The sequence below is a fragment of the Eleutherodactylus coqui genome, chromosome 1 (assembly GCF_035609145.1).
Source record: "Eleutherodactylus coqui strain aEleCoq1 chromosome 1, aEleCoq1.hap1, whole genome shotgun sequence".
NCBI classification, from domain to species: domain Eukaryota; kingdom Metazoa; phylum Chordata; class Amphibia; order Anura; family Eleutherodactylidae; genus Eleutherodactylus; species Eleutherodactylus coqui.
In genome coordinates this window covers 334,974,553-334,996,059 of record NC_089837.1, presented here as the reverse complement: position 1 = coordinate 334,996,059, position 21,507 = coordinate 334,974,553, and the positions used below count along the sequence as shown (strand labels likewise).

At 47.8% G+C, this 21,507-nt stretch overlaps 1 protein-coding gene across 1 annotated transcript in view; it reads left to right on the top strand.

Annotated features, from left to right (window-relative positions):
* The first annotated feature begins 997 nt into the window (after window positions 1-997).
* The window catches only part of RAD51C (RAD51 paralog C), a 68,661-nt gene continuing 48,151 nt past the window's right edge, over window positions 998-21,507 (top strand). The window contains exons 1-3 of the mRNA XM_066575867.1: window positions 998-1,608; window positions 7,983-8,220; window positions 17,836-18,002. Coding sequence (XP_066431964.1) covers window positions 1,491-1,608; window positions 7,983-8,220; window positions 17,836-18,002 — 523 coding nt within the window. The 5' untranslated portion in view covers window positions 998-1,490. The remainder of the gene's footprint in view (window positions 1,609-7,982; window positions 8,221-17,835; window positions 18,003-21,507) is intronic.

Genomic DNA, 21,507 nt, shown 5'->3' with positions numbered 1-21,507 from the left:
CTCCACAGTGCGTCCGCCAGGCTCTCCCACTTCCAGAGCTGTGCCGGCCACTACACAGAGGTCGGCGCTCCCTTAAGGCGGCTGCCCCGCACACACCTAGTGGGCATGTGTCGCCGCCGCAGAAGAGGATCGTGCTGCGGTCCGGTGGTGCAGTCCGATCGCTCCTCTATTTCTCCACAGTGCATCCGGCCAGCTCTCACTGTGGCTTCCCCCTCCCGCTGCGGAGCCCTGCCTGCTGCGACCGTAATCATTAAGTCACATGGTGGGGTCCACTACTGCCCTGCTGGGGAAGGTGACTACTGCCAGAATGTGTCAGAACTCACCATGGTGCTTCGCTTCCACGGCGCACTGCAATTTCTGCTGTGCTGCTGCACTGTGCGTCCACCCAGGTATGGCATTGCCGTCCCTGCCGATGCAGCCATCACTAAGTAACATGGGGGGGGGGAGGGGTCCCTGCTGGTCTGCAGGAGAAGGCGCTTCACGCCTCAGCCTTTTCCACACAGATGTTATCGCCTTCCAGGGCCTTCTGCCTTGCCATCTGTCCAGCCAATCAGCTGCAGGGGGCGTCCCCCCCCCTGTCACTCTTGACTCCACCAGGACTTCCTGATGGCATCAAGATACACTAATACCTCCTCAGGATAGCTTATAAATAGTTGATCGGCTGGGGTCCATCTCTTGGGACCCCGACCAATCAGCTGAATGGGTGTATGCTGTCAGCACCGCAAATACACAGAGGTTGGCGTGAAAGTCTCTGCGCTGAGTGCCCATGTAGCAGCTGGCACTTGTTACTACAGTACAGCTCTCATTGAGAGCCGTGCCCGCAGTTACAAGTGCCGGCCACTACACAGAGGTCAGCACGGAGACTTCCGCTGCTTCCGGTCCAATCTCTGTGTATTTGTGGCGCTGACCACATGCGCCCACTCAGCTCATTGGTTGGGGTCCCAAGAGATGGACCCCAGCTGATCAACTATTTATAAGCTATCCTGAGGGTAGGTAATCAGTAGTATCCTCCCTGGAAAACCCTTTAAAGCCCAGTACCAATCGCTGTAAGTTTATCATGCTTGATCCTTAGCGGATTAAACCGAACAATTAGTGAAAGAGCCACCAATGATTTTTTACGCTTGCATGAAATGAACAATAAGCAGACTAATTACTCATTGTTCGATTATTAGCCATGTATACACTGAACAATAGTCATTGAAATTGGAATGATAATCGTTCCGTGTAAAGCACTTTTAGCGATGTGCCATCAAGTGGGTTCTTGCTATTCCATTGGGTGTTAGTATAAAACCAGCCAGCCCAAAGAATTGTAATACAAAGGAGGGGCCAGCAGGTGGCGCTCACTGTTCTAGGAATTGGGAGCTGTTCGTAGCACTCAGCACGCTGGGGCAGTTGCGTAGTCTCCTTGCTGTCTTCCTGCCACCTGATTGGTAGCCGGAGCAGCGGGCTCCCTGCTCTGTGGGGCGGCGGCATTGTGCCGGGCTGCCGGCATGCAGCGTGAAGTTGGTAGCTGTCCGCTGGCGCCTTCTGTAAGGAGCAGACTGGTTGCTGCCGGCTTCCATACCGTGCAGGACGTGGTGGAGGTGACAGCCAGTGAGCTCGCTAGAGGTAACCGTGCGCTGGGATGGCGACCGCCGCCGCACTCGGGCGGGGAGATCAGCAGAGAACAACTCTGCTGGCAGGCCGCCCGCCGCAACTTTACTAACTCCCGCCTTCTTAAAGGGGAACCCCGTTAATATCGGAGTGCTGGGAAGTAGTCCTGTGGAGCTCTCCTACCCCACTGCACTGACAGTGTAATACCTGGCGGCAGCGCTAGGGGGCATTTTCCAGCCTAGACCCAGTCACTAAGTTTTAGAGTGAATGCAAACAGGCATATTTGAATTGCGAAATTCCAAAGCGGGCATCTGCCTCCAGATTCTGCAGCAAATACCACCCATAGAGGGCAATACAAAAGTGATTCTTCATGCACATGAGCGGAAACCAATTGTGTTTCCGTTTGTGGAGGAAAAATCGCAGCATGCTCCATTTTCCTGCAGATTCCGCACGGACGGCAGAAGTCAATGGATCCGTGGTCCTTCTGCAATTAATATTGTGGAAGGGCAGAGGATTCCGCAAGAAAAACAGGCGTTTGTTTTTTTTTAAAGTACTGTGCATGTTTGATGGTGAGCCGTGCGGACCATCCGCAGTACATGAAGAAGAAAATACTGGTCCGCACGGATGCCGGCTGGGCACAGGGTTGGATTCCTCTGAAGGCTCCTGCATGTGGAATCCGGCCTGCCCGTGTGCAGCGGCCTAAGGCTGGGTTCACACAGGGTGTATTTGCCGCGGAAATTCTGGAATTTCACTGCGGCATATCCGCCTGCGGCCGCTAATTGGCCAACCACGATGAGGCTTCTCGGTAAAAAACAGATGCGGCGTTGCAGCAGCATGTCCATTTTTTTCTTTTATTCTGCTGCGGCTGCGCTCTCCTGTATGGGAGCGTCGGCCGCAACGGAACAGTGAGTGGCCAGGCCGCTTCAAAACCAGTGTCTAAGTGCTGCGGGTTTTGAAGCAGCGCTATCCCAGCGGAAATCTCACGGTGTTTTGCTGCGGCCAAACCGCGAGATTTCTGGCGTGTGGTAATCCAGCCTTAGGCTGCCTGTCTACAGGCGTTGCGGTATCCTGCTGCGGATCCCCACCGTGGGAGCCACCGACGGGGAGCAGGAGCCTGCAGACAGATATCCGCGGTGAGCCTGTCTGACAGGCTGATTCTCCGCTCGTGGACAGCGGGGCTGCGCTCTCTATAGCAACGCTATGGAAAGCGTTCCCTGTGGCTGGATTATCGCCGCGGGGAATGCAGTGAAAATTCGCCCGCGGACAGGAGCCCGTAAGGTGTTTTTAGACGCAGCGATTATCATTCAAACAAGCACATGTGAACGACGGTCATTCTGTCTAAACACAGCCAACGGCGAGCGATAATCCTTCACTTTTCACTCGGCATTCATGTCATGCAGCCAGAAAACCCATCGATGGCTCGTTCACTAATCGTTTGGTTTAACCCCTTCCCGCTCCAGGGTGTACCGGTACGTCCTGGAGATAGCGCGGGATCACATAAGATCCAGCGCTATCCCGCAGTGGGAGCCGGCTGTCAGTCACAGCCGGTGTCCCGCTGCAACAGCGGGGGGGCATCAGAGATGCGCTGCCCGCTGTTAACCCCTTCCCTGCTGCGATCTAAGTAGATCGCGGCAGGGAAAGCGTTCACAGAGGGATCGCGCTCCCTCTGTGTCTCCGGCTGGAACTCGCGATGTCATCGCGAGAGCCCGGCCTGTCGCCACGGCAACAGGACGCCAGACACTGGCGTCCTGTATTGCCTGTGCCTATAATCGCTGTATAACCGATAAGGCATGGCAGAGCAGTAGCTCTGCCATGCCTTATAACAGCGATCATAGGCACAGTGTTGTAAGTCCCTCAGAGGGACTCAAATAGTATAAAGAAAAGAAAAGTGTAAAAAAAAAAATGTAAAAAATTTTTTTAAAAAAACCCCTTTTTTTATGCTTTTTTTAATATTAGCATAAAAAAAGGGAAAAAAATTTAAAACCCCACATATTTGGTATGGACGCGTCCGTAACGAAGTGTACAAAAAGTTGAACACACTTTTTATTTTGTACGATAAAAAGCGTAAAAAACAACACTAAAAAACAGAGGCAAAATGCTAATTTTTAGCATTTTGCCTCCCAAAAAATGCAATAAAAGTGACCAAAAAAGCCGTACATTCCCCAAAATGATACCAATAAAAACTACAGCTCGTCTCGTAAAAAATAAGCCCTCATAGAGCTCTGTACATAGAAAAATAAAAAAGTTACAGGACTTTGAATGCAGCTATAGAGAAAAAAAAAGATTTCCAAAAAAAGGGGGTTTTATTGCAAAAAAGTGTAAAAACCTAAAAAAAAAATATAACAATTTTGGTATCGTTGTTACTGTACCGACCCGCAGAAAAAATTTAGTGTGTCATGTATGCTGCATGATTAACGCTGTAAAAAAAAGAAAAAGAAATCTATGGCAGAATTGATGCGTTTTCTCTCCCTGTTATCATTAAAAAAAAATAAAAAAATTTTACGATATTGTCTATGTACCCAAAAGTGGCACCGATAAAAACTACAGCTCGCCACGCAAAAAACAAGCCCTTATACGGCCTCGTCCACGGAAAAATAAAAAAGTTATGGCTTTTGAAAAATGGAGATGGAAAAATACCAAAAAATTGCTTGGTCCTCAACGCCAAAATAGGCCATGTCATTAAGGGGTTAAACAGCGCCATTCTGCCCTTTTCATTGGCTTATACAGCGAATGCGAACAACTGAGCGGTTCTAATCTGAACGAGCCAACAATGTATCTGCCCGTATAAGCGGCCGGCCCGAGTGTGAGCGAGCTAGCGGTGACATCACTTGCTCAAGCACACAAGAATTGGCGCATCTAAAAAGACCCTCTGTAGCAGTTACCGTTTTTAACGGCTGTGTTACAGCATCCATGGAGGCCCGCGCACCTGATCTGCCAGTGGTGGAGGCCTCTGTACAACAGCCAGCAGGTATTGGGCACAGGTGGTGGTGTGGATTTTCTGCGCAGGTAACCTCGCACTTCTGTCTGTTGTATCCGCTCCTGGCTATGGCTTAAAAGCCGCATCATTAAAACTTGTAAATCCACCCTAAGGCCTCATGTCCACGGGGAAAATAAGAATTAAAATCCGCAGCGGATTTTAACTCTTCTCCCGCGCGCGGATCCGCACCCCATAGGGATGCATTGACCACCCGCGGGGTAGATAAATACCCGCGGATCGTAAAATAAAAGTGATTTTAAAAAAAATGGAGCATGAAAAAATCTGGACCATGCTCCATTTTCATGCGGGTCTCCCGCGGATCCGGACGGCTTCCATAGGCTTCAATAGAAGCCCGCGGGAGCCATCCCCGCGGGAGACCCGCATGAAAATGGAGCATGGTCCAGACAAAAATCATATTTTACTCACACGCTCCGGTTCTTCTCTTCGGCGCCGCGCCATCTTCTCTCAGTCGCGGCTGGATCATTTTGCTTCGGCCCGGCGCATGCGCGGGGCACGTCACCGACGTCATCATGCACACTTGCCGAGCCGAAGAAAGAAGATCCGGCCGCGACGAGAGAAGATGACGCCGCAGCGAAGAGAAGAAACGGAGCGGATCGGAGGTGAGTTTATTCTCATTTATTCTTATTTTCAGCCCTCATGTCCGCGGGGCAGGAGGGACCCGCTACGGATTCTACATGTAGAATCCGTAGCGGATCTGATTTTCCCCGTGGACATGAGGCCTAAGGCCTCTTTCACACGAGCGTCCTTGTGGCGATGAGCAGGTGCGTAAAAAAAAAAAAACACATCTAAAAGAACTTATGGGTTCTTTCAGATGAACGTTTTTTTGACACCCCAAGAAAACCACGTCCTATCTTTTGACGGTACAGCGCCGGCAGCTCCCATAAACTATGGGAGCCGGCACAGAGGGAGAGCGTCAATCTCACTAATAGCGGCTGCAACGTGCTCACAAATGCTAGTTGTTCACCCTGTTTAACACTCAGATAGCCACGCTGTTTTAGTGCAGCTATCTGAGCGATAAGACGACCCTTGTGTAGAAGAGCCTAGACCATTCCCTGATTTACCGCACTACTCTTGTCAGGGCGGTGGAGTCGGAGTTGGTAGAATGTACAGACCCAGCTTCCAAATAAAAATCTTAAATCTATGCATATTAGTATATTAAGCGTGATGTCACCATTCTACTACAGTACACTTATTACTACTGATTACATATCAGACTGTAGATGGAGTCAACTTTGTCTTTTTGGACTCCACAACCCGGAATGTTCTGGGGTTTTATTTAAGAAATAAAAGAATTGTTTTATTGCTCTCTACTTCTGGATTGACCTTCATTTCCACATGCTCTAGTACTGCTTCTAAACCATAGTACCCCTCTGTTCCTCTATTGTAAATGAAGGGCTTTATGACTTTTTTTAAATAAAAATGTGCCACTAAGGTGAAACGAGACATTTATATAAATGGCATAAAGCCCTTCTTTTTGCAATAGAGAATTGTTAAGAATACCTGCACTTTAAGATGGCTTTTCCGAATAAGTCGCCACATGACAGGGCAAATTTTAATTACACTAAGCCACCCCCTTTGTGTTTCTTCACAGTAATAGCACCCCCCTCCCTCACCCGTCACCCCTTCAGAGTACTAGTATACCTCTAAGGTATAGTGGCTTCACTGTAGCTCCACTTAATACCCTCCAACCCACCGCCGAGCTGCCACTCATCAACCTCAGTCATCACTGATCTTCTTTCTTCATCCTTTATGACTGCACAGCGCCTGTACAGCATCACATGACTCTTCCCCGCTCTACAATACTGAGCACAGTGTGTCCAGAGGTACAGCCTCCAAAATATAGGACTGTCCTACCAAATCTGGGATGGTTGGAACAATTGTGTGTGTGAGGTTTAAAACAGTATTTCTGTCCATTGTATGATGTTATTATCCCCAGTTTTCCCCCTGCAGGGTACTTCTCTATTTTTCAGTTTTCTCTGTGCTGGTGGGAGAAGCCTGTTGTTATATCTTCGGTATTAGTGTATCTTGATGCCACCGGAAGCTAGGGGTTTGACAGGGGGAATGCCCCTCTCACGACCCTAGCTCCCGATAGGGTCAAGATACGAAGGTCCTAACAGCACAGTATGCATTGATGACTGGCTGCCCTGCTGTCTTAGGCTGACGCTGAGTTCAGTGTTACCGGTGTAAGCTGGCAGCATTAACATGTAATCGTGAGAAGTAAAAGTTAGGGTAAGGCAGCAGGGCAGGCAGTCAGTCAGTCATCAATGCAGACGCTGCAGCGATCAGTGCAAGCGGAGTGGCCGTCCACGGCTTCCAGGTGGCGGCCGCCTCAGTGTTGAGTTGCGGCAGCCGGCGCCGAGCCGCTGGCCGTGCATTTGTTCCGCCGGCGGGACAACCAGCTGCCCGGAGGCTGACTGCTACGTGCCGGCAGCCGCTGTAGGCTCTTAGTTCCTTGGTGTCTGATCCACCTCCTCACCACTGCAAAAATAGACTATGGCCACGCATCTTCTGCTCCGACGGGCAAACAGCCGGCTGGCATCCGCTAATCCACTGCCAAAGTGGCGGCTGGCCACGCATGTGCTGCTCCACAGCCAGGATGCCTGACGACTCCTCTCTGCTACGTCCCCGCTGCGCTGAATGGTTAGTGGCCTTCCAGGACCTACAGGCCAAGCTGATAAGCAGCCAATCACTGACAGGGGGCGTCATCCCACAGTCAGTCTTGACTCCACCATGACTTCCTGGTGGCGTCAAGATACACTAATACCGATGTCTTCTATACATCGTATATGAAGAAAACAGATTCTGCTCTCCACAACACACACATAAATAACAGCATTAGGTGGACACTAGAGAAGTGTAGATGTGAGTTTGGTGGCAGTGGGAAAGTAAATAACTCACTATTGGCTCCAGCAGTCACATATGAATGAGTCTCTGCTTCTGTCTTCCTCCTCCTCCCCTCTGTTCTTCATGACGTTCTACGGGCAGCATAAGTCTTCTCTCTCCTCTACTTCTTATTTATCTTGTTTTCTCTCTTCCTAGAGTCAGGCATCACTTGACAACAGGCAGTGGACAGCAAATTAGAAGGAAGATTCTTAGTGGCCAGCACTTTAGAGGGGTTTTTCAGCTTGAAAACAATCATTTTAGGTAAAGTGATTTTCACTTTTGTGAGTTATCACATCAGACTGACATGAGTTGCCCCAAGTGGAGTGACTGTAAATTTGACTTACATTTTCAACAATTTAGACTACATCCCCAAACTGTAGCATTTTACATTACATTAAAAAATAATGCCGCCAGATGCTTTATAAACGTGGCAGAATAGTTGGGTTATTTCCTGCTCCATTTCTTCAAACACTATTGAAGATTGACATGTATACTTTATTTTCTGCAGAAGCTGGAATATCTGAAGACAGCGCTGTCAAAGTCTTGCAGATTTTGAGACCAGAGAATCAACGGGGCTCCTCTACAGCCCAGAAGCACACAGCTTTGGCGTTACTAGAGGAGGAACAAGCTCAAGCGTCCATCATAACATTCTGCTCAGCGCTAGATGAAAGTCTTGGAGGGGGTGTGCCATTGTCCAAGGTCACAGAAATATGCGGCCCGCCTGGTGTGGGGAAAACACATTTATGGTGAGTAGGATATTGAGGAGAATTGTAGACTTCAGCATGTTTGGACTAAATGGGTTGTCCCACCAATAAATAAGTTACTGTTAGATCAGGCAACTCAAACGAGTTTTCCATGCGAGTCAGTTAAAGGGAACTTGTCATGCACTTTATGCTGTGCTCACTGAGGGCAGCATAGAGTAGTTGAGACATGCTGATGTCACTTATGGGGTTATTTGCAGTGCTATTTAGGAACTTACTGCATGTTCCTGCAGGTCCCAACAAGAGAGGAGTATAGAATATACATGAGGTGCTGCTAGCCGCACCCGTCCACCCTGACTGACAGTCTCCTAGCTATTAAGGCCCATTTAGACAACGATTATCGCTCAAAATACGCTCATCTTCCATCTTTTGAGAATTAATCATTGTGTGCATTTACACGGTAAGATGATCGCTCAGAATTCGCTCAACGGCAGTTTGAGTGACAGTTTTGAGCGTTCACTTTGCATAAGCTGTTAAGTAGCTAATTAGCTACTTAACAGCTTATTAGTGTATAAATGAAGCTCACGCTGTATACAAAAGACAAGCAGGACCTCTATCTTTTGTATACCGCTATTCTCTTCTCGGAGCGCACAGCTGTTATACAGCTGAGCGCTCTGAACGGGGTATACAGAAGACAAGCGGAGCCGCTTGTCTTCTATATGCAGCTGTTTTATTCTCTGAGCGCACAGCTGGTATGCAAGTGAGTGCTCTGAGCTGCGGGCCGCTTGTCTTCTGTATACATTTGTTTTCTTCTTGGAGCGCACAGCTGTTATACAGCTGAGCACTGCGAACAGGGTATACAGAAGACAAGCGGAGCCGCTTGTCTTTTGTATATAGCTGTTTTATTCTCGGACCGCACAACTGGTATACAGCTAAGTGCTCCGAGCAGGGTATGCAGAAGACAGCTGGACTGCTTGTCTTCTGCATACTTGTGATTTGTTCTCCGAGCGGGATACCAGCTAAAACAATAGTATCAGCTGTATCCCGCTGAGAACTGAGTGCGCGGCCCTGATAAGGTTGATCGCTGACTTTTAGCAGGACGGCTGCGCGTTTAGACACAACCATTATTGCTCAAAAGATGGAAGATGAGCGAATTTTGAGCGATAATCGTTGTGTCTAAATGGGCCTTTACACTGCATATTTAGAAAAGGGCCAGTCAGCAGATGGCGGGCTACTAGGTCTTCATGAATAAACTAGACTCATTTCTTGCTGAGAACATATAGAAACTGTACTGTAAATATTTAAACATCACTACACATTACCCATAAATGACAGACTGTGAAATTAGCAGGTCTATCACTACTCTATGCTGCCCTCAGTGAGCACAGCATAACATACATGACAGCTTCCCTTTAATTAATGACTACCATATAGTGTTTTTATGGTGGGCGTTCAGGGGACTTTTTTTCGATGCCTTTTCACAGTGGCTCTTCAGAAGAAGATTGCAATGCTATGTACTGGACAGTCCTGGTGCCCAAGCTGTTATCGTACCAAAAACTAAGAAGCAAACTGTGTTCAGTATTGCCATGTTTGTACCAACTCACAGAATAAAGTTACTTTACAATGCATGCTAGTCAGAGGAAAAAACACAAAAATCAATTGTAGAATTGCTATTTTATTTTCATTAATATTGCCCAAAAAATGAGTTAAAGCTGATCAATAAATGATATGCAACCAAAATAGTGCCACTGAAAATACAACTTGTCACATAAAAAAGGAAGCCCTCCTAAAAGTCTCAACACACATATGGTATTATTGGGGTAAAAAATGCTGCTGTGTAGATATTGCTGTTACATACTTGTTATGGTTCGCTCAGGTGTTCTTAAAGGGGTTGTCTCACGCCGAAACGGGTTTTTTTTTTATTCAATAGGCCCCCCGTTCGGCGCGAGACAAACCCAAGGGATGGGTTAAAAAAAAAAAAAGTTTATTACTTACCCGAATCCCCGCGCTGCGGCGACTTCTTTCTTCCTTTACCAAGATGGCCGCCGGGATCTTCTCCCATGGTGCACCGTGGGCTCTGTGCGGTCCATTGCCGATTCCAGCCTCCTGATTGGCTGGAATCGGCACACGTGACGGGGCGGAGCTACGAGGACCAGCTCTCCGGCACGAGCGGCCCCATTCACCAGGGAGAAGACCGGACTGTGCAAGCGCGTCTAAAAACGCCAGAAGACAGCGAATTTAGACGGATCCATGGCGACGGGGACGCTAGCAACGGAGCAGGTAAGTGAATAACTTCTGTATGGCTCATAATTAATGCACGATGTATATTACAAAGTGCATTAATATGGCCATACAGAAGTGCTGAACCCAACTTGATTTCACGAGACAACCCCTTTAAGTAAATGGGACTCTCTGCCTGCAGTACCTCTCTGGGCCACTGCACAGTGTAAAGAGCTGCCTGCTTCCTGCAATCCAGCAGGTTTGTACAGTAGGACAACGTCCCGGGAAACGGCAGATTGTCAGGAATTAAGAGCCGCGTACCCCCATCAGTCAGCTGCTGATAACAATCCTGATGATAGGACACCAGTATTAGAGATGGGACAACCCCTTTTTTTTGATTGAAAATATTTTTATTCAACTTTTCATCTTTTACATGTCTTTATAGCATTTTTGTACTTATAACTGTTTCCCCTGTCCCCCCCCCTCCCACCCCTTCCCCCCTCCCCCCACCCCTAAAGTCTCTCTCTCGACATTTAGTCCTTTAAATGACAGGTCTCTGTATCTCCTCAGTCTATCTTAGGTGGTATTAACAGTTTCTAGTGTCGTCCTTTGTTCTTCATTCTTCGTGCCGCTTATCTTCTTTTGTCTTCTTTTTCTTGTCATCCTATTGGTTCGGTGATTGTTTTTGCTACTTACAAGGGGTAGCAGTATATCATTGCCCGTTGTCTGGTCTCTCCTTCTCCCCTTTATATTATCTTATCCTGTCCTCCCAATTCTTTCTAGTTTGTTTTTCCAGTATACTAGTCTTGTGAGCAGCTCTATTTTGTTCAATAAATGTTATATATGGCATATGCCTGTTTTACTGTGTCTTATTTACCTCTTCTCCTCTCCCGGGTCAGATCCCCAACCCGTTGGTGCCGGCCCACACGGCTCACCCCCCCACCTCTCATATATTGGTTCCATCATTCCTCGTCTGGCTCTGGGCGTGTATCCATCTCAGCCATATATCATAGTATTTTTGGCTGGTCTTGCGTTTAGTATATATACTTTTTTCCCATGGTAAAATTTGATTGACCTTATTTTTGAATTCCCCTAGCGTAGGCGGCTCTTCATCTAGCCAGTGTTGAGCTATTGTCTTTCTAGCTATATATAATAGTCTGGATACCGCCAGTTTTTCATTATCATCTAACACGAGGTCATGCGTATATCCTAGGATACACACGTATGGTGTGAAATCCATGTCTATGCCGAATGCTGCGTTTATTGCATCCCGTACTTCCGCCCAGTATCTGTGCAGTTTCGGACATCTCCATAGCATGTGGATTAGGTCCGCCGTGTGGGCCCTGCACCTTACACATATCGGGGAGGTTCTTATACCTATGTTATGCAGGAAGGCCGGGGTGCGGTAAACTCTATGTATTAGGAATATTTGTGATATTCTGTGCGCTTCACTTAGAGATAGTTTGGGTGTCATTTGCAGGATCTCCTCCCAGTGCGACTCCTCAATGGGACCTATGTCTGCTTCCCATTTTGCTTTTGTTGGTATTGGATTGTGTGCATTGACCGTATCCTGTATATAGGAGTATAATATAGATATTTTCCCGGCTGTGGTGGTAGCCTTCCCTATTATGTCCGCTACTGCATTTGTTGACACTGTTATCTCTGCCGTGCTCTTTTCTGCTTGTACAGCATGCCTAAGCTGTAAATATTTGTAAAAGTCCCTATTAGGGATGTCGTAGTTCTGTCTTAGCTGTTCAAGTGTTTTCAGCTCTCCCCCCTCCAGTATCTGTCCCATCCTTCTGACTCCCCTGTTTTTCCATCCCTGGAAGCCTTGTAGTTTGTTAATCTCTGGTAGGTGTGGATTATTCCATATGGGGGTGTGTTGTGTGCAGCCTGTTATACCAAGCATATCTCTGGTCTTCCACCATACTTTGTGTATAAGTAATAGTGTGGGGGCGTTCTGGGCATTTCTTTTAAATGTTCCACATTCCAGAGTTTCAAACAAATGTGACCCATCAAAGAAGTCTTTAAGGATCCCGAAACTGGCTTCCTGTACCTCTTCCGTCTCCCACCCCCTAAGGTGTTGTAGCTGGGAGGCCATGAAATACGCAAACGGGTTGGGTAAGGCCAGTCCGCCTTTTTCCTTGGAATTATATAGCAATTCCAATTTAATCCTAGGCGTCTTCCCCCCCCATATAAGTTCCCTGAATAGTCCCCTGACTTTATAAAAGAATTTTTGTGTTATCCAGTGGGGGGCATTGTGTATTAGATATAGTAGTTGCGGCATCCATATCATTTTTATTAAATTCGCTCTTCCTATAATTGTCATAGGCAGTTTGCGCCATATGTGTAACTTTTGTTTCCACTTTTCCATGAGTGGTTCTAAATTTATTTTTGCGTATTCGCTGACTTTTCTGGTGATTTTAACTCCCAGGTATTTAATTGTTGGTGTAAATTTCAGGGTTATTTCTCTGTTAGTGATCTGCATCTCGGGGTTATCTATTGGGAGTATTTCCGATTTATTCCAGTTGATGGATAGTCCCGAGAAAGTCCCAAATTCTTTTATTGTTTGCATAGTTGTTTCTAGGGACTCTCCACCATCCCCCAGGAACAGCAGCATATCATCTGCGTACAGGGCAATTTTCTCCTCTGTGTTTTCTCTTTGAAACCCCGTTATTCCCTGGTGTGTTCTTATTTTGCACGCTAGGGGCTCTATTGCTAGTGCGAACAAGAGAGGTGACAATGGGCACCCCTGTCTTGTCCCTCTGTATAATGGAAATGTCTCTGAGGACCCCCCGTTAATGATTACATCCGCCTCCACTCCAGTGTATAAGAGTTTTACCCGTCTCACAAATGCTGTGCCGCATCCCATTTTTTCTAAGACTTTCCATAAGTATTGCCATTCGACGCTATCAAACGCCTTAGCTGCGTCTAATGAACATAGGATTCTATCTCCGGTGTTGTCTACTGGTATTTGTAAGTTTAGGAATACTCTGCGGATGTTTGTTGCTGTTGATCTTGCTGGTATAAACCCGCTCTGATCCGGGTGCACCAGCGCGGGGGCCACTCTAGATAGTCTATTAGCTAGGACTTTAGCTATTATTTTAACGTCTGCGTTCAGCAGCGATATTGGCCTATATGAGTCCATCAACAGGGGGTCCTTTTCTGGTTTTAATATAATTGTTATTTTGGCCTTTCTCATTGTTTTTGGTAGTTCTCCTTTCTGTTCTGCCTCCTCCATTGTCTCTAACAGGTGTGGCAATAGAATATCTGCGTATTGTTTATAGAATTCTATGGGGAAGCCGTCCTCCCCTGGGGCCTTGTTGTTTTGCATATCTTTCACTGCCTCTTGTAGTTCCTCTAAGTCTATTGGTGCATCTAAGAATTCTCTCTGTTCTTCCGTCAGCCTCCGTGTTGCTATCCCCTCCAGATATTCCTCAATTTGTTCTGTTGGTTTATCCAGCTTTGAGGAGTATAAGGAGGAGTAATATTCCCGCGCAGTCTCTCTTATGGATGCTGTGTCCCTAACAATTTCGCCTTGTACGTTTTTCAATTCAATAATGTATGTGGGGCTAGTTTGTGCTCGGGCTATAACTGCCAACATGTGCCCTGTTCTTTCTCCTTCCTCATAGTATGCCTGCTTCCTGAACCCATTTTTGGTGGCCGCTGCTTCTAGTGTATATTTATTAAGGGCCTCTTGGGCTTCTTTCCATATGTTAAATGTTGTTATGGTATTCTCTTTTATGTGATTTTCTTCCGTTTCCTTCATTTTTACCTGTAGTTTCTGCCCTCTCTCTCTGTGTCCCTTTTTTGCCTGTGTGATCTGCTGTATATAGACCCCCCTCATGTATGCTTTCATGGCCTCCCAGCTGACCGTCACACTTGTAGTGCCTTTATTTAGTTCAAAATATTCCGCTAGGGCTATTTTCCCATTTTCTTTATTTAATAGATTTAGCCAGTGCGGGTTTAATTTCCACCGTCTCTGGGTGTAGTTGGCGGCGTTGCTATGTTGTAGATCTAAGCGTAGCATGGAGTGATCAGAAACAACCCTCGGCAGGTATTCTATTGCGGTTATGTCACTGTATAGCCTAGTGTTCCCTATTGCTAGGTCTATCCTGGATAGGGATTGATGTGTGGACGAATAACATGAATATTGTTTATTTGTGGGGTGTCGTGTTCGCCATATGTCTATTAGTGATATTTCGTTTAACAATCGGCCCAGTGATGTTAGGTTCCTTTCCTCATTTATATTTTCTGTCCTTAGTCTATCCTGTGCGGGGTTAATTACCGAGTTAAAGTCACCTATTATTAGGATTGGGGCATCTGGTATGTCATTTGTAAATCCTACTATTTGCCGCATTACTGTGTTGTTATATGGGGGCGGGATGTATACCGAGGCCAGGATACATGTGTAATTGTATATCCTACAGTGTAGGCATATGAATCGGCCCTCTGGGTCTATTTTTCGCGCGAGGCATTTAAACGGTATGTTTTTGTGCACTACTATGCTGACCCCCCTGGAGTATCTTGTATGTGTAGAGTGGAAGTTTTGTCCCATTCCCCCCACTTTGAGTGTATCTATGGTTTCTTTAGACAGGTGCGTTTCCTGCAGGCATATAATAGCCGGACCCTGCTCCTTAATTACCTGTAATATTGCCGAGCGTTTCGTCTGGTCACTCATGCCCCGCACATTCCACGAAACAATCCTGACTTTCCTACTCATTGTTCTTGCTCTTTACCTTCCTCAGGGTTTTTATATTCTGGTGTTTGCTGTTCTTTATTATGTCTGTGAGTGAGCCGCACTGGGAGGATCCATATCTCTGTATCAACATTACGCCCGTATCCCTCCCCACATATATGCATACAGTTTTACCCATTCTCCGTCTCCGCCTCCAGCATTTGCATGTATCTTCTTTTACCTTACATATTTCTGTTATTTCCAGTATTCTTATCATCTGTACATTTATGTTAGCATTCTTTCCCCTTACCCCCCCCTGTCCTATGTTTCTACCGCCTATCATTACCTCTTCTACCTGTATATTATTTAACATTTCCCCAACATACGAGAGAGAGACCAAACAACGAACATCCCCAACATATAACTCACTGATCCGTTGTCTTCCACTCGGATCGGGGTACCAGTCCTTCATTCTTCCGAACGATGTGTCCTGTCTTCCCAGAAGCTCCTCTCAAAAATTTTTGGGGTCCCTTAAATTAAACATTTCTTTAAGTATTATCTCTTCGCGGTGATTTGCGCTGTGTTTGTCCCCTTCGGATTTCCATTTCGTTGTGATCTATCCAGGTGCCGGCTTCCTTTGGGCTTTCGAAGAAGTGTGTTGCGCCCAGTGCCGCCACCCTCAATTTGGCGGGGTATAACATCGCGTATGGCACTTGTAGATTTCGCAGTCGGCGTTTTATTTCTGTAAATGTTGCGCGTTTCTTTTGAATCTCCATAGAAAAATCCGGGAAGAAGGAGACTTTTGCGCCATTAAATTGGATTTCGCCCTTCTCGCGGGCTTTTTGGAGTATGATGTCACGATCTCTGTAGTGTAATATTTTCATAATCATTGGTCTTGGGGGAGCCCCTGGGGGGAGGGGCCGCGTGGGGACACGATGGGCTCTTTCAATTGCGAACATCGCGGTGAGGATGTTTCTTCCGAATAGTTCAGTCAGCCATGTTTCCATGAATTCTGCTGGGTTTCTTCCTTCCGCTTTTTCTGGGAGGCCCACAACCCGCACGTTGTTCCTTCTTGACCTATTTTCTAGGTCGTCTACTTTGTTCTGTAGATATTGTATATCTTGCAGGTTTTTCTCCATATCTCGTTGCATTGGCTGTATTGCGTCTTCCACGTCGCTTACACGTTGTTCGGTTTCTGTCAGACGCTCTGCTATTTTTTGCACGTCGTGTCGCAGCAGGTTTACATTCGTTTGCATCGCACCCATTTGCATGTTGAGATTATTCAGCGATGCATTGCATTTGGTGATTTCTCCAAAAATGTCTTTTAGCGTGGGTTCTCCGACGCCTCTTGCATCTTTTGGTTCTTGGTTATTTGTGTCAGGGTCACCTGCGTTATTTATGATATCTTGTGCGCAGCTGGCGGTTGTACTTGCATAGTTTTTGCTGTTTTGCATGCGGTTGTCTGTAGTACTCATATTATTTGTCTTGTCTTGTGTACTTTTATTGCATGTTCTTGCATTATCTATGCCTTTTTGTGCCCTGTTTTCAGGTATGCTTGTGATGCGCATGCCATCTTGTATTTCTTGGTCTGTTTCATTTATGTTGCTTGCATCATCCTGCAGGCAGTATTTTTCTGTGTTTGTACTGTTTATTTCTCTGCTGCTGGAGTTTATCATTTTGGGCACAGTGTCTTGTCTTTTATTTTCAGGTGTTTGTGCAGTACTGTTTTGCTTGCTTTTTTCTAAATCAGGGTCTGTTATTCTGCTTGCTTTGCCCCCTCTCCCCTCTACTGTGTCTTCTTGGCATATGGCTCCCTCCTCTCTTTCCGCTCCCGCCGTTTTCTTTCTTATCTGTGGGCTCCCCCGCTCCTCTGTGTCTCCCCTCTGCTGCCCCGGGCTTATTTCCTCTTCTTCTCTATCTCTCTCCTCCCTGGCATACCGTGCTAGTTTCCTCGCTGCCTCCGTGTTGGCTGTACTGAGGCGCGGTATGAGTGTCCGCGGCTCTCTCCCGCCGGCGCCATCTTGTTTTTGGCGGCCGCCGGCTTCTTCTATCTTTCCCCGCTCTTTGCCGCGCGGCATCTTCTCCTCTAGTGCCCGCTCCTTCTCCGATGGTCTCCGCTGTGCTGTCTCTTTACTTGTGGCCGTTTTTCGGCCGTTCTGGGTCCCGCTGACAGGATCTTTTACCGGGTTCTCTGGGAGCTGCTCGGAGTTGCGGCCGTCTACATCGCCGGTCAGACTCCGCCCCCGGGGACAACCCCTTTAATGTATGCCCAGCACCAGAAACCTCTTGTAAGTAGGAACTGCTGTGATTCAGGCCAGCCAATAGGAATCAATGCACTAGGAGGCTTCACTATATTAGGTGGATGTTCAGAATCTTCACAGTTGCGCACTTTGTTTCTCAGATTTGTTCTGTGCAGACATGGTAAATTGTTGTTTATTAATAGAGATGAGCGAGTATACTTGCTAAGGCACATTACTTGAGTGAGTAGTGCCTTAGCCGAATATCTCCCCGCTCGTCTCTAAAGATTCGGGGGCCGGCGCGGGTGACAGGTGAGTTGCAGCGTGAGCAGGGGGGAGAGAGGGAGAGAGAGGGATCTGATTGAAGACACTGGAATGAATTCAGATGCTAACCCTTTAGTTATTTGCAAGTTGTAATTCGCTACTATTCTTTATCACATCTAGGAACGAGAATCATTTTACATCTGGGTGCACGTTATACGCATTGTATCTCCACTTCTTCTAATCCGTGGTTGTCTTTTTCAGCATGCAGCTTGCTGTTGATGTGCAGATCCCTGAGTGCTTTGGAGGCGTTGATGGTGAGACGATGTACATTGACACAGAGAACAGCCTTCTAGTGGAAAGACTGGTGGATGTTGCCAATGCTTGTGTTCTGCACTGCAGCCTTATAACACAGGCTCATCAACAGGATGGTGTGTATGGATAAAATGTATTTATCAGGCAGCACCAAGGAAAAATGTTTTATGCGGTTTTTTTTTAGATGTCCAGCACTGGGCTAGTAATACGTGAAATGACTGCTGTACTCACATAGCGGAATATATGCTTTTTCTATTTACTCCAGTATAGTCTTCTTTTACTAGCTCATACCTAAAACAAAGCAGTTTAGCAATGCACATGAATATTGTATTATAGAGATTATCTCAGGTTAATTTTAGTTATGTATCGTTTCACAATTACATTTGTTTTTTAACCGTCTGCTATTACAATTCAAGGGGTTTTCTGAGTTATTACTTTTATATAGTTTTGGGTCTCCCATGCCCAAAACTGTATAAAAGTAATATACTCACCATGGTACAGGACTGCTGTTCCTGTAGTCTAACACCGCAGCATCTGACAGGTGACACCGCCTGGCCAGAAGGCCTGGTGACATCCCATAAACCTGTCAGATGGGCTTGTAATGTGGAAGCCCCGAGGCAGATTTACGGGAGATCTCTCTCTTTCTCTCCCAACTGACCAGCAGGGAAGTTAGACAAATGTCCACAATGGCCATACGGCATGGCCTACGTTGACTGAGTTTCAATAGCTGAAGACTGACAAAGGTGCCCCTGATTACCCAGCCTCATTGCCAACAAAGCTTGCATGGGCCCAGGAAAGGCGTTAGTGGACCTTGGAACATGGCGGAAGGTTGTCTGAAGTGAATAGTCTGATTTGCTGCTGAACCACATGAATAGCTTTGTTCACATCTGGCATAAATAGCTTGAAGCCGTATCCCATGGGCGCACCGTTGAGGTTCAACAGGCTGTTATTGAGTATGTGTTCCTAATGCAGTGGTCGTTCAGTGTATATCTGTAGTCACTCAAATGGGTGCATGCTCAGATGCTGCTTGTAGGTCCACTGAAATAAGCGCCAATAGCGGGCCAATGCAAAGTCTATGCTTTGTGCTAAATAGGGTTTCCCTCTTTGTCGTTTGGTAGAAAGAGATCACCTGACAGAACCTACAACTTCTTCAAAATGGGACTGTCTTTTCATGCAGCAAAAACTGCTCTCAGCCACAGCTGCTAATAACTGCACGATCTTGCCAACTTTATCGGCATGACTGTGCGACCGTTGGCTGCCACGGTTGGGCGGAGTTTCAACCATAAGCAGTTTTTGGTCGCTTCATACAGATGTAAGCGCATTTACACTGTGTATTTGCACGATGGGCATAGAGTTTTTGCGCATATCTGTGCGTTGTGCTGTATTTTTTTTTGTGTGCATAGAAAAACACGCAAGCATGCTGCCATTCATTTCAATGGGCAATTAAGTTAAAATCGTTTAATATATGCCATGTTTGTGCGCAAGATGCATGAAAATAGAACAAGCTGTGTATTTTTTTATGCGAACAATATGCATACACAAAATAGGCTCTTGTAAACCAATCCACTTGAATCAATGGGTTCTACGCACTGCGTATTAATTGCGCAATTCGCTGTGCAAATGCTTTCATGTGAATAAGCACTAAAGGTGCTATTTTATACGCATCTTATTATATGGCATCTCATACCCTAATTCAAAAAGGTCTGTCATTAAGACAGCCTGAGACTCTTTTCTCGTCTGTTATCATTGGGGGACACAGCTCTGACCTTGGGTATAGCTTCTGCCACTAGGAGGCGACACTAAGCACAAAAGTGTTAACTCCTCCCACTAGCTATACCCCTCCTGCAAGCAGCATGCTAGCTCAGTTTTTTGCTTAGTGTCTAGGAGGCAGGACTGTCTCTCCTGCTGAGACTATTCTTTCTTTCTTTTGCATTTTTTCCATTTTTTTTCCCGGAAGGCCAGGGCATAACGGGGAGGCAGGACTCTCCCCGTTAACCCGCCGAGGGCGGCGAACAGAGGTGATATGTAGCCCTCTGTTGTCTGCCAGGCCCCCTCTGAAGAAAAGGAGGCACACTCGGCCACCAAACTGAGTGTGACCCGCCAGCCATAGAGCCCCCCTTATTTATGGTCCGGCATCCACTGCCTCATCAAAGGCAGGCGATGATGGGGAGAAGCTCTGCAGGAGCCCGGGTGCCACCCTACCTCAGTCAAGAGGTAAGTATGTGGTTTTATTTTGTTATTGCCGCCCGATGTGCGTTGCGCTGCTTGCTATGCCGCCTGCTGCGCTACTTTGTTTCCCGTTGCGCTGCTTGTTAGCCGCGCTGCTAGTTATGCCGCCTGCTGCGCTGTTACAGGGCGGCTGCGGCTTATGCACCCGCAGCACCGATGTTTATGCTGCGCCCGCGGCTGTCTTGGTGGGCGCCCGCGGCTGTCTTGGTGGGCGCCCGCGGCTGTCTTGGTGGGCGCCCGCGGCTGTCTTGGTGGGCGCCCGCGGCTTATGTGCCGCGGCGGTATAGTGGGCGGCCCTTTTAAACTTGGCGCAGTGTGACCGCGACTGATGTGCTGTTGGCGGTCGCCCGCTTCCAGGGCTGCTGCGGCTTAGGCACTACCAGCCGGACTCGGCCGCGGCCATTTTGTTGGGGCCGTCCGCGGCTGCTGTGTTGGGCAGCCCAGCTGATGTGCCACTGGGCCGCCCGTACTGCCGGTGTGCTGATTGATGCGCGGCTGATGGCGGCTGATGTGCCACCGGCCGCCCGCGCCTGTTGATGACGGCTGCGGCTTGCGCTGGGGTTGCCGCGGTCCCGGCGCGTGCCTGCTGCTCGTTTCGTGCAGGGGCTCCTCGCGCCGTCGGCCGGGCATGCAGACGCCAACCGGCGCTTGAATTTTCCCGCCAGCGGGCGTATGTATTTTCCCCGCCAAGCGGGCGTATGTATTTTCCCCGCCAAGCGGGCGTATGTATTTTCCCCGCCAAGCGGGCGTATGTATTTTCCCCGCCAAGCGGGCATATGTATTTTCCCCGCCAAGTGGGCGTATGTATTTTCCCCGCCAAGTGGGCGTATGTATTTTCCCCGCCAAGCGGGCGTGTGTATTTTCCCCGCCAAGCGGGCGTGTGTATTTTCCCCGCCTAGCGGGCGTGTGTATTTTCCCCGCCTAGCGGGCGTGTGTATTTTCCCCGCCTAGCGGGCGTGTGTATTTTCCCCGCCTAGCGGGCGTGTGTATTTTCCCCGCCTAGCGGGCGTGTGTATTTTCCCCGCCTAGCGGGCGTGTGTATTTTCCCCGCCTAGCGGGCGTGTGTATTTTCCCCGCCTAGCGGGCGACTACCCTGTGGTGCCCCGCGTCCCTCTTTCTGTAGCGCCGCACAGCCGGTTTGCCGGCTCCACTCGACGTGTCGGCGCAGGGACATTTTAAAATCACCTTCAAGCGGCCCTGCTGCTCGTTTCGTGCAGGGGCTCCTCGCGCCGTCGGCCGGGCATGCAGACGCCAACGGGCGTTTGAATTTTCCCGCCAGCGGGCGTATGTATTTTCCCCGCCAAGCGGGCGTATGTATTTTCCCCGCCAAGCGGTCGTATGTATTTTCCCCGCCAAGCGGGCGTATGTATTTTCCCCGCCAAGCGGGCGTAG